This window comes from Diabrotica virgifera, chromosome 5 (genome assembly GCF_917563875.1).
Source record: "Diabrotica virgifera virgifera chromosome 5, PGI_DIABVI_V3a".
In the NCBI taxonomy this organism is placed as follows: domain Eukaryota; kingdom Metazoa; phylum Arthropoda; class Insecta; order Coleoptera; family Chrysomelidae; genus Diabrotica; species Diabrotica virgifera.
The window spans coordinates 150,572,297-150,590,409 of NC_065447.1; the positions used below are offsets into that span (position 1 = coordinate 150,572,297).

At 33.3% G+C, this 18,113-nt stretch overlaps 1 protein-coding gene across 2 annotated transcripts in view; it reads right to left on the bottom strand.

Moving 5' to 3' along the window:
* The window catches only part of LOC126884510 (NFX1-type zinc finger-containing protein 1-like), a 415,118-nt gene that overhangs the window by 157,791 nt on the left and 239,214 nt on the right, over positions 1-18,113 (bottom strand). For both annotated transcript variants that reach the window (XM_050650450.1, XM_050650451.1), the window contains exons 8-10: positions 4,851-5,079; positions 2,753-3,344; positions 714-921 (exon numbers count right to left, since the gene is read on the bottom strand). In XM_050650450.1, coding sequence (XP_050506407.1) covers positions 714-921; positions 2,753-3,344; positions 4,851-5,079 — 1,029 coding nt within the window. The remainder of the gene's footprint in view (positions 1-713; positions 922-2,752; positions 3,345-4,850; positions 5,080-18,113) is intronic.

The window sequence follows — 18,113 nt, forward strand, 5'->3', positions numbered from 1 at the left end:
TTTGATGTTTGTTAATTTTTAACTTTATTCTTAATTTGTATTAGTTGTAAAATGATATTTCTCTTTGTTTTTGGGCATAATAGGAGCTCACTCCTCTGCCCTTATTTGATTTATAATAATAATAATAATAATAATAATAAATCGGACAACACGTTTAGGAAATTCGAGACATCAAAAATGGTCCATTTTTAAGGTGGGCGGTTAATTTTGCCGGTGAGTGTATACGTCCAACCAAATAAACTAAAGTACATTTAAGGGCTAAGGATAAAATCTTGTGCCAATGCTATTTAAATTTTTTTCGAATCCTGAGAAAATTAATACGGTATTTTTGAGAAATTTAAAAGCAGAAAGAAAGATTACATTATTACCGTGGACCGAAAGTCACTGAAAAGTTCTATAATGTTCATTTGAATGAGTTACAGAGGAGTGAAAAAAGAGAAAATTTAGTGTGATTTTTAATTTTAAATACTTTATTCAAAAGAAAGTTTTTGTTTATTCTAAGGGATATTCGGCCCTCGGTAATAATGCAATCTTTCATTCTGCGTTTAAATTTTTCAAAAATATTTATTAGTTTTCTAAGGAATTGAAAAAAAAATGGAACACATTTAAATTACATTGGACCAAGATTCTGCGTCTACCCCCTTAAGTATTAAAATGGAAACATATTTAAAAACAAATTAAGATGTCAATTTAGTTGCAGTTTAAATATTTACCTCACTATTTTCACGTAACTGTTTCATATTTCCCATTATGTAAAATCCATTTCTGGCTCTAGATAAAGCCACACAGACTCTGTTTTCTATCCTTAAAAATCCAATTTTGTTTTCTTTATTACTTCTGACCAACGATAGTAGCACAATGTCGCTTTCTTCTCCTTGATAGTTATCCAAAACAGCAATCCTAACATTCTCTAATAAATGCCTGCAGCAGAAAAAACATATAATATTACAATTATAAGTAAAAACAAAACACAGTAAGAGCGACAGAGATGGAATTCCTAAGAAGAAGCTGCGGGGTAAAAAGAATATAGAATAAATAACATAGAGATTAAGAAAAGAATGGGAATTAACTCAGATATAGTAGACTACATCGAACAGAAGAGACTAAACTGGTACGGACACGTCAGAAGAGCAGACCAAAATCGTTTAATAAATAGAATAACAGAGTGGAGCCCGATAGGAAGAAGCAAGAGACGAGGACCCCGAAGTTCTTTCAGAGATGAAGTGGACGAAGCAATGGAGAGAAGAAATCTATAGTAAGGGGACTGGCAAAACAGAAGAACTAGAGAGAACGGTTGAGTGAAGGAATACAGTGAAAACGGTGAAAATCCTTAGTAATTTATAAGTAAAAACATGCAGCTTTTAAAGGAATTCGAAATATCAAATTTTTACCTTTTTCAAAATACTATACCGATAAATTCACAACACTCAAAACTTATGAATAGGTACATGGAAGAGTAATTAATATGTTTGTTGCGGAAACGCCTAAAAACTTGTGAAGAGATTTGTAACAGATGTTAACGCATAAGTACCTACTTAATTTAACTTTCACAAAAGTTTACATAAAGAACAAGTACACAGTTGTTTCTTTTTTTTCTCTCAAAATATGAAATAGCTGTCATGTCATTTAAAACTAAAAAAAAAAATATTATTAGAGCGGCCGAAAATATTTTTCAGGTACATAATGTAGTTACGCTACTTACTGGATTACGAAGTAGGTATATCTGCAAATAGTTACAAAAAATAAAATTAATTTTTACACATTATGTACACTAGCCACTATAATGAATCATTGAAAGGATCGGCTTTTCAACAACTCGATGCAGCACTTTTCAACGAAATGGTTTCTGCAGAAAAGATCGGAGGGCGTAACAATCTCTGGGCAAATGTGTGCTAAACAAGCAGAGATTTTTCACAAATACTTGAAGATAAGAGAACTTTTCAGACTGATTCATCTGAAAATGAGAGTTAAGACAAAAAAAAATGATGGCACGTTATCAATTAAAACAGTAATGTTAGGTGGCTGAGGAAGCTGCCAATATTCTACTAGACTTGAGCAACGAGAACCTTTGAACCTTGTCGATATTATCAACTTGCACAAAATACGTCAGAAGATTTAACTATGAGTTGAATTAAACTAAAGAGATTTAGAGAAATGAGAAGTCCCAGATCTAAAACTTCTTGTGGAACCACTTTCTGGTAACATCCTTAATATCTGCCTTTTACAATTTATAAGGCAAGGAGATGGCGAATAAAGAAGACCAAAGGAACTCTATAATATGCAGTCACATTCTACCCCTAATTTTATAACTCTCCTCATATCATGGTTGACATCACTGACAATTGTTTCTTATTCCGAGTATACATTTACTCATTCACTATTTAGATGTGGATGATTCAACCAACATGGACCATGTATTTTATAATTAACTAAAAGCGTTCAACAAAATTGAACTTTGAAAAAAGTTGAGACAATTTCTAGTTTCGTTCAACTTCATTGAACAACTGGGATGATTCATCCACAATGACATACAAGTTTGTCGATTGTGTTCGATTCAATCTTTTATTTCATTTTGACTTGTGTGATGTGAATCATCCACATTGTTCAACCGAATTGATTGAAGAATAATTGAAGCGTGTATAGGTATGTATACTTTTCAATTTGATTGAACAATGTAATTGTATCATCCACATTGTTCAACCGAATCGAATGGTGTATTTCCGCCATTACATTTCAATATTTGTATACGTACCTATGAATTCTGCGTTCTCGTTGCATTTCAAACATTTGTCCCAAATAAGCAGCTAATATAATAATATTCTCCGCCTCATAACCATTTAAGACTAAATGCTTTGCCAACTGCATTAAAAATTTAGATTCGTGTACATTTTTCTTACTGTTATCATTACACACGGCTTCTTTATGTTCGTGATCAATAAAAAATAGTGTATGTTCAATTCCTAGAATATTTGGTCGATCAAGTACCGACTCGTGATCATGTAGAACTGGGTAAATAGTAGGTCTAATTAAGTTGGCAATTTCTGGTCTCATTCTATGCTGTATATTCAATGTATGACATTCCACGTTATTGTCAACCATTCTTTGGAAAAGACTTATATTTAATTTATACTTTGTTTCTATATGATAACTAGCTGTACTAGGTTTTAACTGCTGATGATCACCTATTAAAATTAAATGTTGACAATGTGGTGTAAGAGCGGTTATTATATGGGATTCTAATACTTCGGCAGCTTCTTCTACTATAACTATTGGACTTTTTAGAACTTTTAATGACGTATTAAGACGAGCTGCTCCGGTTGTTGTCATTCCGACAACTAAAGCTTCTAAAATAAAAAAGTCAATATTATGGCTTTGAATAAATGATTATAATATAGAAAATATTTAATTTTTAATATATTCTGTTCAGGCAAGTTATTTGTTATGCTTTGTTTTTAAACTAGGAGGAGTAAACTAAAAAGACAGATTCACACCCAAGAAAGTCACTAGAAAAATCAACAAATACCTACATTGTAACGTTACAAAAGTTACATTATTTTACTTTTTTTTTGTTGTTCTGAAGCTATTTCCTTGTGGCATTTTGATAATTATTCATTTAGTCAATAAAATTATTTTTTTCAATTTAATTGTGGCTTATTTCCCATCTTAATACTTAATTTACTTTTTTTCTTTAATATTTCATTAATAATTATCTTCTGTATTTGTTTTCCCTTTAAAAACTTGTTTGGCGCCCTTTTCGTTATCCTCTATTTCCTATCTCTCCTTACATTCTAGCATCTGATCTAATCTTGTGTTCCATGTTCGTTATTTCAAATTTCATGTTCTGTGTTGTATGTTTCGCTGACATGACAGTGACATTTCGTCCCAGTTTGGTGACACAATTCTCACAATGGAGGTGGTAAAATTAATTTATTTAAAGAGAAGAGTCGATAATACCTTCATTTATTTCAACGAATCTTCTTTTGGGGTAAGAATTCATATTATATTTTCTTGTAATTATTATTGTCCGTTACATTCACAGTTTTTATAACCATTTTTTTTCTATACCTAACCTTCCATGTCTAAAAGCACATGGTCAGTTTTAAATACCCATTTTTTAACTTACATGCACGTGTAAATCATAAATATTTATTTCTTGAAGAATGGCAGAAGGACGAGATATTAGGAGGCCAATTTCTGCGACTGTGGTATAGTTCAGAGTAGTCACGACCTCACCAAAACATGAGAATTTTGTCAAATTAGCAATAATTTGTATATACGGAAATTGGTAGACAAGGAAAGTAAGTACCTAAGGATCACGACTTTTGCTGTTACTGTTCTGTTATTAAGTGGTTAGATTGAACAATTAGTTTCTAAACCGTGCCATGGGTTGTTGATCTCCGTATTCAGGCTAAGAGATTGATCTTAACACTTTTTGTTATATTCCCGTCTTTTCGTATATTGTTAAAGTTGGCTGAAGCTATTCCACCCATCTGAATAGCACTTTTGCCAGTAACAAAATGTCGATATTCCGTTTGCAATAAACAACGGAGAAAAAGGACTAGAATCAAAATATGTTTAACAAAATATATGGTTAATTAAATATATCCAAACCAAGAACTTTTACGCAACGAGGAACTGTAAGCAAATTGTATGGAATATATCTGTATATCATTATCTGAATGTCAAATAAAAAATGAAAATTTTTAACAAAATGTTAAACAAAACGCGAGAAGAAAACTTTTAAACTAAAATCACTTATCTAGTCCAATGTTGGATATCATTTTTTAAAAGTAGCTTAAAATTTTAAGAATGTGGATTTATAATTAAAAAATTAAATCATACTGACTTACCTTTCATAACGTTGGTATCTTCTATGTCACGCATTTCTGAATACACAGCGTACTCTTCTCTGAACTTAGCACTCAGCACAGCTTTTTGGTTAAGCAAATATATTTCATAAATGTAAATCCATTGAAAATACAATTTCCATCTATCATCAGCAGACATAAAATGAGGATTTTCCAAATTAATGTAATCTGGTGGGCCTAATTTCTGTGCCTTTGCTTCTTGTAACCGAAACTAAAAATAAAACAATATTGAGAGAAAAAGACAACTTAAATAAGAAAAGCTCGCCTCGATAGCTTTGGAATCAATTTTTACCGCTAGATAGCGCGAGTTTTTTTACCAGAAGTCAGTCGTTTTGGTGATATCACCATTTTTAGAAAACAAAGTTTCTTGTGATATTTTCAAAGTTTTCTCCGATGTTTTCAAAGCCTCTACGGACATTGCTTCACTAGAAAATAAAGTCTCGGGTGGGTAAAAATGGCCCAATGGATAAGGAGAAGACAGCCTTCACCACCGGATATGCCATTTGGACTCTGCAATGCTCCTGTGACATTTGAGATGCTTATGAAAAACGTGTTAAGCTTAAAACGGGCTTAAAGCGCCCTATTTTGAAATGAGAAGGCAACATAATCGTGTTGAGGAAGACTTTTGAAGACTATTTGAAGAATTTGGAAGACGTTTTTAATCGACTTAAGCTGAATGCGAGAAAATTAATTATCTAGGCCCTAGGCGATAGTCAACAAAGAAGGAGTGGCCGTGGCTAAGGGAAAAATCGATTCCAGAGATTCCATTGCCAAATGCATTGAACGACTCGACTCCAAGAATACTATTTCAAGATTAAGCATCGGATACGAGTTAGCCACAGGAACACTGATTCCCTCTATAGTCCAGGGTAATAAGGTTTTTTCCATGATACTTGAACAGCCAGGGTACTGAAGCGTTTTTCGACAGTTAATACCTATAAGAGCAAATTGTAACTATTTCCTGCGTAGGATCTGGCGGCCATTTTTATTTATAAACAATTAAGTCTCAAAAAATGGCAGTTTTCACTTTTTTTTAAATCAATGGAAAACAGGGAAACTTATGGTTTTTTTAGTACAAATATCTTCGAGATTATGGAAAATGCTTTAAAATGACGTATTACAAAGTTTGATATACTCATTTATTGTTAATATAATTGCGAAAAAAGGTCGGAATTGCAAAAAAAATTATTTTAGCAATAACTGTTGTAAAAATTAGGGCCGGTAATTCCAATCTCACTTAAGCCAAAGCTTATTTTAAGCCTTTGCTTAAGCTTAGATGCCTGTATTTCCACTTCAATTTGAGGCTTAAGCCTAGGCTCAAACCAAATAATTTTAAGCTCGCGCGGGAGTTGGTTTAAGCCTTTGCTTAAAATTTGTTTTCTGTTTTTTGAGGTTATTTCTATAGATTATTAATTATAGAGTTGTTTTGAAAACCAACTTTTAAGTAATAACGTTATTATTGGATTATTAAATAATAATCTATTAATTTATTAATCGTAATAACGATTATTAAAATTCTTACTACTTTTAGAAGGTGTAGGCACATGAAAATTGTTTATTTCTACAATGCTTGGTAGGTATATTTATTTTACAAAAATAAACTTACATTTCCAATTTGACATTTTAAGGAATATATCCAATAAACAAAATTACAAAGACGGATCTATTGCTTATGCAAAATAACAATAAAAATATAACCAGAGAAAATATAGACAATAAACTAAAAACACATGTACCATGTACACAAAATTAAGTGAAGTAAAAATAACATTGATACAGATGACAAGATAAAATTAAATGTCAACAGTAGTGGTTTTTACCTCAGAACAGTAAGCTCTGGCACTTTGACGTATTCAGAGGTACCAAACCAATTAACTTTACAGCTGAGCATCAGTTTATTTAAGAGAATGATGGAAATACGGTACCCAGCTTAAGCTTCTCCTTCACTTTTGACACAGGCTTAGCTAAGCAAAAGCTTAAGTAGCTATTGAAATACCGGCCCTTAGTGTACAGCTTTGAAATTTTTGTCAAATAAGGGTTCTTTGGTGCTTAATGTGATAAAAATTTCAAAGCGATTCATTTAAGTGTTTAAATTTTATTCAAATTGGTTATCCCAGAGAGCATTTTTTTGCAATAACATAAGTCAGAAGAAAATGACGTTAGAACCATTTAACAATCATTCCTTATAAACTTTTTATTTTGTCATATAAGAAATTATACACATTTATTACAATTTTTTATCAATTATCATATAGATAACATTACTTGGTAGTTGTGCACTTAAAACAGGGTAAAAAAGTTAATTTTTTTGGAAAAAGTTATTCAAAAAGTTTATAAAAAAATTGACGATATTTTGCATAATTATTTATTACTAATAAATGCATTTTTTATTCACTTTTTTAAACCATGTTGAAAATGTAGCTCATGCTCTTTCATTTGACACCTGTGGAATGATTCTAAGGTCATTTTTTTCTGACTTATGTTATTGCAAAAAAAATGCTCTCTGGAATAAACAATTTGAATAAAATTTAAACAATTGTATGAATCGCTTTGAAATTTTTATCACATATTAAGCACCAAAGAATCCTGATTTGACAACTAATTGACACTAATTTTTACGACAGTTATTGACAAAATATTTTTTTTTGCAATTCCGACCTTTTTTCGCAATTATATTAATAAATGAGTACATCAAACTTTGTAATACGTCATTTTAAAGCTTTTTCTATAATCTTGAAGATATTTGTACTAAAAAAATTATAAGATTCACTGTTTTCCGTTGATTTGAAAAAAAAGGGAAAAAGGCCATTTTTTGACAGTTAATTGTTTATAAATAAAAATGGGCGCCAGACCCAACGCAGGAAATAGTTAAAATTTGTTCCTATAGGTATTACCTGTCGAAAAAAGCTTCAGTACCTTGGCTGCTGAAGTGTCACGAACAGGGTATATTTTTGTCTTATTACCCTGGCCTACTATGGAAGGCCATACCTAGCAGAGTGTTCGCACGGCAAAAAAACTTCCAATGAAGCAGCAGTGCTAAGAACAACAGTGGTCAATGACGAGTAGACGCCTACTACGATCAGATGAGATTAAGAGAAAGTTCCAGTTCTACATACAGAAAATTCGAAAATGGAAAAAATAAAATCGTCGAACGTCTCGAAAAAAACAAGTAGAAAGAGTGAATAACTATACAAGTATCTGGGAACCCGGGTAACAGAAAACAACGACCAATGTAGAGAAATCGGGACACGCATCAAAATTGCAAGAAAAGCATTTATAAAAATGAAAAAAATGTTTGTGATCCGGGATCTTCCTCTGGAGCTGAGAACAAGAGCCTTAAGATGCTACGTGTTCTCGACTTTGTTGTATGGAATGGAAAGCTGGACACTGAAAGTAGACATCATAAAGAAGTTGGAAGCATTTGAGATGTGGTGCTACAGAAGGATTTTGAAAATACCATGGATCCAACGAGTTACGAATGCAGAAAAGTTAAGAAGGCTACAAAAGAATTGCGAGGTGATAAATAACATCAAAACAAGAAAGCTGGAATATTTGGGCTACAATACTAAAGGTACGAAATATGAGATATTAAGGCTCATAATGCAGAGCAAATTTAAGGGAAAAAGATCCATATTTATGTAGAAGAAGAAATTCCTGGCTGAGAAACTTAAGAGAGTGGTATAGGTGAAGCTCAGTAGATCTTTTCGGAACCGCCGCCAATAAGGTACGAATAGCTGTGATGATAGCCAACCTCCGATAGGAGAAGGAATACAAGAAAAAGGGTACAATGGGACTTCTGTATCATGGACAGCTGGCTTAAACGAGTACTGGAAAATGACGATGGTTCAGCGAAGATAAACACAGTTGGTGATACCAAAGTAAAAATAGCTGAAATACTTCATCAGCTGCACGACAGTCCATCAGGAGGGCATTTCGGTGTAAAGAAAACCCTTCAGAGAATTTGGGAATGGTTTTTTTTGGATAAATAGTTCCGACGATGTAAAGGACTGGTGTACGAAATGTACTACCTGTGCTATGAGTAGAGTAACGGACCTTGCCGGTTAAGACAGACCCCTATGTGACAATATAATGTTGGAAGCCCGTTCGAAAGAAAAGCTTTGAATATTGCCGGCCCATTTCCAGAAAGTGAAAATAGATGCAAGTACATGTTGGTCGTAATGGATTACTTCACGAAATGGGTTCAGATCTTCGCAATTTCACGACAGAAGGGCGCCACTATTGCATATGTGTTGATCAAAGAGTACATCAGATAAATTGGAGTGGCTCTGGAGATCCATAGTGGCCAAGGAAGCAACTTTGAGAGCGATCTATTTCAGGGAATCTGTGATATACCAGGCATAAGGAAGACAAAAGAAGAAGAACTACACAATATCACCGCACTACAGCCGCAATCGGATGGATGGTAGAGCGTAAGAATAAGAGTAGTATTTGACAAAGATATATGATGTTCATATTATAACTATTCACAACCTTTTTAGAACAACTTTTAAGAAGGCAGATCTGAACGAATATGGTATCAACATAAATGGAGAGAAGCTCAGTCATTTGAGATTCGCCGATGACGTTGTCCTTATACTCGATCGTATCGATGATGCAAAAATAATGTTGAACAAATAGGTCGGAGTATTAATGCATCTTGTTGATTAACATCAACAAGACGCAAATAATGACTAATCTGGCGCTAAATCGTAATATTGTTGTTGATGGAATGGATATTGAGCAGACTTCATCTTATAAATACTTGGGACATGAAATTCGGTTGGAAAGAGATAACCAGAAATGCGAGCTCCCACGTCGCATAGAATTAGCCTGGGAAGCGTTTGGTAAACTGAACTGCGTATTTAAACCGGACTTACCCATATGCCTCAAAAGGAAAATCTTTGACCGGTGTTTCTTGCCTGTACTCACTTATGGAGCCGAAACATAAACACTCACAAAAAAGGTAGTAAACAAGATTCGCATAACTCAGAGGGCTATGGAGCGTCAGATGTTGGGTGTCTCCCTAAGAGACCGAATTCCAAACGAAGAAATACGTCGCAGAACAAAGACAACAGACGCTGTCGAAAAAATCGCGTCGCTAAAGTAAGTGGGCAGGACATGTCACCAGACTGTCAGACAACCGATGGACGAAACGTATAGTCGAGTGGAGGACTCGAGAAGAAGAACTACGGAGCAGATGGGCCGACGATCTGAAGCATGTTATCGGTAACTGGATGCAAGGCGCACAAAACAGAGACAGATGGAAAGAGCTGTGGGAGACCTATGTCCAGCAGTGTACGTATATGGATTGATGATGATGATGATGATAATGTCCAATAACCAGGGAGACTGGGACCGGTACCTTCCGTTCTTCGCAAAGGCCTACATATCTGCTATTACTGAATTAACGCGCCAAACACCACAAAATGTCCTATTTGGACGTGATATGTGCCTACCTTGTGATCTAGAGTTTGGATGTCGACCTGGAAGTTGTAGCTGGTGAAGATTATGTAAACGAATTGTGAAGAAGAATGGACTGTACACACGAGTTGGTCCGTTCCCATCTTCAAATCGCTAGCGACCGAATAAAGAAACAATACGATAGCCGAGCCGAAAAGGGATGCTTTAAGAAGAATGATTCTGGTTGTATAATCCAAAGAAGCGAAAAGGTTGTTCTCCCGAGTCTCAGTAGTTCTGGGAAGGTCTGTACCTCATTTTAGAGAAGATTAACGACGCTATCTACCGAATAAGCAATATTGCGAGAGGAGAATCGATGATAGAACACCATAACCGGCTGGCTCCATTCGAATGAAGTCACGACCGAGCTGAAGAAGTGGAAGTAAACCATGTCCAAGAAGACCTGTTCTCACGTTCGAGAAATTAATAGGGTACAAATTCATGCGGAACCGATGAAACCAGACATGGTGTTACCACTGACGAAAATCAAGATCAGTAAAACCGGTAAAACAAGACATGGTGTTACCACTGACGAAAATCAAGATCTATTCACAATCCCAGATGACTACTCACTGGTACATACCATTCCGGTCAGTATTAAAGACGCACAAAGAATGCCATAGAGCTCTAGATGAAGCACAAGAAGGCATAAAAGTCAATGGAAAAACCGTGAACAACACCAGGTACGCCGATGATACAGTATTGATTGCTGGCAGTGAAGAAGAACTACAAATTCTGTTAACCAAAGTAGTGCGAGAAGGAGAACTATATGGCCTCAAGTCTCAAGGTGAATGTAAAAAAAAAACTAAAACAATGGTAATTTAAAAAAAAAACACACTATTTATAAACATCCTAGTCAACAACAATCTCGTTGAACAAGTGAAAAAGTTTTTAAGTACCTAGGATGTTGGATACCTGAAACCTTAGATCAAGAACAAGAGATTAAGGGCCGGTACTTTATGTCCCGGTTAAACCTCGGTTAGCTAACCGGGGTTTAATCGGGACAGAAAAGTACCTCATAGGGCCTCTTGCGTTGTAATAAAAGCAATTATAATAATTATTATTATAATTATTTATGAATATAATAATAAGTATAATTGCGTGTATGTCTATGTTATGCATATATTTCTGTCCCGATTAAACCCCGGTTAGATAACCGAGGTTTAACCAGGACATAAAGTACTGTCCCTAAAATTGAATACCAAACTTTCCACTTTTTTAAGAGGAGTGGATTAACATCTAATTGCTCCAAAATATTTATTAAGGACCACTGAAGCAATAGTAACACAATTAGAGAGAATTCTTTCGATATTTTATTTAATAAGTGTACTGAAAATAATGTCTGATTCGAACATTGACAAATTATCGCAATTTACTAAATAAATCTATCTATAAATCTATCTTTGTATCTAAATACAAAGAGATTTATACAAACATTAATTATATTTATAGTGCTTTGGAGGGTGTAAAGATACAGAGGGTTGAGCGAAAACAATATATAATATTATACGAATAACACAAAAGACCGGTACATTTAAAAAAAACCTAATGTTGTTCTGAAGCTATTTCCTTGTGGAATTTTTATAATCAACTATGTATAATGGGAAATAAGCCACAATTTTATATATGTATTTTAGAAACTGTTTGCTTAATTCGTAAACATCTACATGTCTTTCCAGCAAGACCTAGACATGACTATTCCACCAGAAATTCTACCTTTGACATCTATTTACCGATCCCGTCCAGTGAGTTAGTAAAGAAATCTATATTATATTCTGCAAAAAAACTTTACAACCATCTCCCTCTACAACTTAAATCTGCAACATCTTTCCCCAAGTTCCGTAAAATGACTAAAGCCTATTTATCTGAAAGACCATATTATTCAACAGCAGAGTTTCTTAACCAATAACTAAGAAAGCACAGTATTCTTATTTATAAGTATAATCTTAATCTATATTTGAGTGTCATATGCAGCAGCTTAACTTAACTTAACTTATTAAATTTCTTAAGGTAGATTATGCAATTTGCAAATTTTTTTTTTTAATTTTGCAATAGATTGTTACTGTTTTTTTTTGTTTATCTTCATTATTTTTATTTATGTAGACGATTTATATCATTTTAGTAAATTGTATTTGTTATAGTTCTTATTTATGATTCTTGTAAGCTTTGTCTATAAAATTGTTAAATTTTTCATGACAATAAAGCATATTTCTATTCTATTCTATTCTACCAAAAAAAGATTTTATTAACGTTTCGAAGCCCAAATCGGGTTTCGTTGTCAAAAAGGCTTCGAAACGTTAATAAAATCTTTTTTTGGTAAAATTGTGGCTTATTTCCCATTATAAATAGTTGATTATAAAAAAACCTAATTCACGCCAGAAGCGCGAAACAACACATTTCTTGTCTTTACCTCAACGAGGTCATTTCAAGACTGCAGACATGCTGCAGACTGCACGCACCTTCGTCTTCGTTAGGTTCTAAAGGGACGAGGAGAGATAGACGCAAAAAAACTAGTTCTAACATATATATATATATATATATATATATATATATATATATATATATATATATATGTATATTGATACATGTATCCATGTGACTTCCAAAGTAGATTCTCGTAATACGTTGTTACTTCATATATACCGTTATGACTTCCGATTTCGGAAGTCACAACGTTTTGCCTATATTTTTACGAATTTGGCTACTAGATGGTATCAGAAGGCTTATATTAAAAATTTCGCTGGAAGTCATATCGTATCTAACATACTCATAAGATCAGATTTTAGTTCGACGGTATATCACCAGCGCTAGTGTCGCTCCCGTGCTACTATACAGGTTATGTACACAACGCGTAGCGTCTTCCGTATACCACACCGCTCGGTGTGACTTCCGTTTTTTGGCAACCCTGTGTAACGGTTTCCAGACATTTATCTGTTGTAGATTCGCGGTCCTAATCGTACTTAGTGTTTTGTGTGCCTTTTGTTTTTAAACATGAATAATAGCAGATCTGCTTTACTTTTAAAGTTAGCCTTAAATGAAGGTACAATAAGTGATTATATATCTCTATAATTATATATTTTCTGTACTTATTTCAATCTATAATATTTACTTACCTATTTACTTATATAAATTCATTTTTCTCGTGTTTTTGTTTACTTCCTTTTTTACAATGAACTTCTAATTTAATCTACACTCACCGGCACGAAAAACGGGCACCCTAAAAAAATGGGTAATTTTTGATGTCTCGTATCTCCCAAACCTTTGGTCCGATTTAAGTAATGTTTTTAATATGTTATAGCCTTATTATTTAACAATATAGCTATGATAACATTGTTGATAGACAGGTAAGTTTTCATTGTATACCGGGTGTACCAATCAAACTGGGTTTTTTTCTCAATTTTCACAACACCCTGTGGAATATTCTAGCCTTTATAAAATATTTAAATTAAAGCCTAACTATAGCTCCAGGTTTTATTAACATTCTGTTGTTTTATTCATTCGCTTGCGTTGGATAATAAAAAAGTTAAGGACTTTAACAACTAGCCATGTTCTTTATCGATACAGGTGTTTCTAAATATAAGTGCGACAAATTTTAAGGGGTAATTTCTGCATGAAAAAATAATGATCGTTTGGCAAAATATTTTATAATTGCAAGCATTTGCGGACATAGCTTTATCAAGTAAACGATCATTATTTTTTCATGCAGAATTACCCCTTAAAGTTTGTCGCACTTATTTAGAAACACCATGTATTGATAAAGAACATGTTTAATTGTTAAAGTCCCTAACTTTTTTATTATCCAACATAAGCGAATGAATAACAAACAGAACATTAAGAAAACCTGGGGCTATAGTTGGGTTTTAATTTCAATATTGTATAAAGGCTAGAATATTCCACAGAGTGTTGTGAAAATTGAAAAAAAAAAACAGTTTGATTGGTACGCCCAGTATACAATGATAATTTACCTGTCTAGAAACAATATTATTACAGCGATATAGTTAAAGAATAAGGCTATAACATATTAAAGAAATACTTAAATCGGAGAATAGGTTTAGGAGATACGAGCCATCAAAAATGACCCATTTTTTTGGGGTGCCCGTTTTTCGTGCCGGTGAATGTATCTATTAAATAATCTAAATTATTTTTAAAAATCTTATTAAAAGCTTAAATACAAGAAATGTAGGTAAATGTTCTCATTTAACGAAATTTCCGAAAATTGTGTATTTTTTTGACCCAAGTAGGCTGAAAAATCGATTTTATAGTTATTGTTATTTCGAAAGTAATAAAACGTGTAAAAATTACAAAAAATTGAATGTACAATTACAATTGAATGGAATTAAATACACGATAAAATGAATCAAGAGCGATAAAAAGTTTAAAGTAATAAATTCTAGTAATAATATAAAATACAGTAAACTCTCTCCTAAGGGGGTAGGCGCAAAATCTCTGTCCAATGCTATTTAAATACATTTATTTTTTTCGAATCCTGAGAAAACTAATAAATATTTTTTAAAACATACACCCAGAATGAAAGATAACATTATTACGGGGGACCGAAAGTCCCTTAGAATAAAAAAAAGTTTCTTTTGAATGAAATATTCAAAATTAAAAATCACACTAACTTTTCTCTTTTTTTTTTATCATCCCATTATCTTTATTAAAATAAACATATATTAGGTATATAAGTTATTAAAATAAACATTATATAAGTTTTCAGGGACTTTCTGCCCTCGGTAATAATGTAAGCTTCCATTCTGCGTTTAAATTTTTCAAAAATACTTATTAGTTTTCTCAGAATTCGAAAAAAATTAATGCATTTAATTAGCACTGGACTAAGATTTTGCGCCTATCCCCAACGAGCACCTCCTCTATACGGACGGTATTTAAAACAAAATTCATTTGCCGATATACTGAGCCTGTACTCTTCCGGACAATCCCTTAAAATGATGTGTACCTAAATGAAAAAAAAAAAATACATAGATATTTTTTCCAAATATTTTAGAATACAAAACTACAATATTTATATTTTATTATTTCAAATTAACACAGAGATGACAACGAGTGATATTTGATAACTCTACCTTATCAGCAGTAGGTAATAAAAATCTGGTTCTAGTGTGGGATCCGTCATTAAAATATTTTGTGTGTCGGTCATTAAAAGAAATATGACACCATAACGCGTTGCTCTAATAATACTTTAACATTGATAGTTATTATGTTGTGACTAAAAATGTTAACGGAATGTCTGCTTGGCAAAAGAAAACATCGGCACAATATCAATTTTCTTCTTTGATATGTTACCTATGTGTATGCCAAATTTCATGTCAATCTTAAGTGGTTTTTTAAAATTTATGGGTTTTGCAATATTTTACCGTCAGCGAACGGACTAATAGAAGAGGATCCGATATAAGGCCGATCTGCATCGATCTATTTAATGGATAACAATAATTATTGGATATGTAATTTAGTATGTTAACAATTATAAAAAACAAGGGGTGCATGATCTAATTTTCTTCTGACTATAATCAATTAATAATTAATAAATGACTTTTATCTACTCTATGTCATATTATAATATATAAATTTTTAGTTTGTGAAAACTGTCATTATAGATAGCAGTGCTTTAAAGTAAGCATGAAGTAACAATGTATTTTAAATGGGATTTACTTTTTCTCACTGTTTTTGACACACTTTCATATAATTAAATATTCTTTCTTAACTTTCGCGTTTCATGGTGATGACATCTTCTTTTTCTTCAAGTGCCATCTCCGCGAAGGAGGTCGGCAATCATCATAGCTATTCGGACCTTGGAGACGGCTGCTCTGAAAAGTTCGTTTGATGTACATCCGTACCATTCTCTCAGGTTGCGCAACCACGATATTCTGCGTCTCCCTATGCTTCTTTTTCCTTGAATCTTTCCCTGCATAATGAGTTGGAGCAAGTTGTATCTCTCTCCACGTGTAATATGTCCGAGATATTCCAATTTTCTGGTTTTAATTGTATTTAAGACTTCCATTTCTTTATTCACCTTTCTCAGAACCTCTTTGTTTGTGACGTGTTCTGTCCATGATATTTTTAGAATTCTTCTATATACCCACATCTCGAATGATTCCAGTTTTTTCATTGATGCCGCATTCAAGGTCCAAGCTTCCATTCCGTAAAACAGAGTCGAGAAAACGTAGCACCTAGCCAACCTTATTCTTAGCTCTAACCTTAGATCTCTTGTGCAGAGCACAAGAGAGGTGATGACATAATGAGCAATAAATTACAAAAAAAAAGTTTGACAGTTTTGTGGTTTGAAAGAAATTAGAATTTTTATATGTCACAGTTCTAAGAATTGTAGAATAGAAATGAATTCCAGTGACGAAGAGTTACAGTATTTTTATTTGTTTATCGTAGATAAAATATTGTATGAAATTGTGCGTGAAGTACTTTTTGCGAACTTACGCGATGTATAGCACTCACTCCGTTTCATAAATAACTATTTTCATATATTAAAAAAAAATGTTTCGACCCGGGTAGATATTATTCCAGATTTTCAGATTTGGGCACAGAGTTGGATTGTTGGGGCATATATGGAGAGCAGGTAGCGCAACAACTATAAACTCAATTTTACAATGGAGACCCGGAGTTAGAAGGAGACGCGGAGGAACTAGAATAAATGGTTACAGGAATTAAAGGAAGATTTATATAGGGCAGGAATTAGAGACCAGCAGAAAAACAAAAGAGGATAGAAAGAAATGGAGAAGCATAGTCAATAGTATCGAGTAGCAGATTGGGAAAAATCTGCTCGAAAAAGATGGATCTAGATAGCTTTTTAGCGGGTAATCCCCACCTGGAGGGTTTAGCCATTTAATTTTTTATTACATATTATTATTGGTACATCAAAAATTAAAAGGAAGGTGCCTGTAATAAAATCTAAAATATTAAAATTTTCTATAAGTTCAAATTTATTTATTAACATTTTTGATATAATTTTCATAAATAAATGACTTACTATTAACACTTTTTTAATTAATTCCAATAAATCCATTTTACAGCAATAATAATATATTAGTATTTTTGTTAAAATAAATATCAATCATATTATCATAAATAACACAGGTTTACAAAAAAAAACTAAATTTCGGACAATTTGACGAAACCATATGACAAGGGGGTTTTTGGAGTGGCTGATCACAAATCCGGGGTCTGCTCACCTCTATCGCGTCAGATAAAGGTCATTTCAAGGTCAAATCAAGATAAATCGACAGTCGCTCTGAAAAAGTATATTAGGGGGTTCTTGGGGTCGCTGAAGATGAATCCGGAGTCTGCTGACCTCTATCTCGTCTAGTTCAACGTCATTTTAAGGTCAAATCAACATAAATTGACACAATTGCTCTGAAAGTATAGGGAGTTTTGGGGTCGCTGATCATGAAAACTGCGGTCCGTTGAGCTCTACTACGTCATGTAAAGGTCATTTCAAGTTCAAATCAGGAGGAGTTAACAAAATTGATTTGACCTTAAAATGGCCTTTACCTGACGTGGTTGAGCTCAACGGGCCCCAGTTTTGTGATCAGGGACCCCAAAAACACCCTAATATACTTTTTCACAGCGATTGTGTTGATTTATCTTGATTTGACCTCGAAATGACCTTCAGCTACACGTGATAGAGGTCAGCGGATCCGGGATTCGTTATAAGCGACCCCAAAACCCTCCTAATATACTTTTTCAGAGCGACTGTCGATTTATCTTGATTTGTCCTTGAAATAACCTTTACCTGACGTGATAGAGGTTAGCGAACCCCGG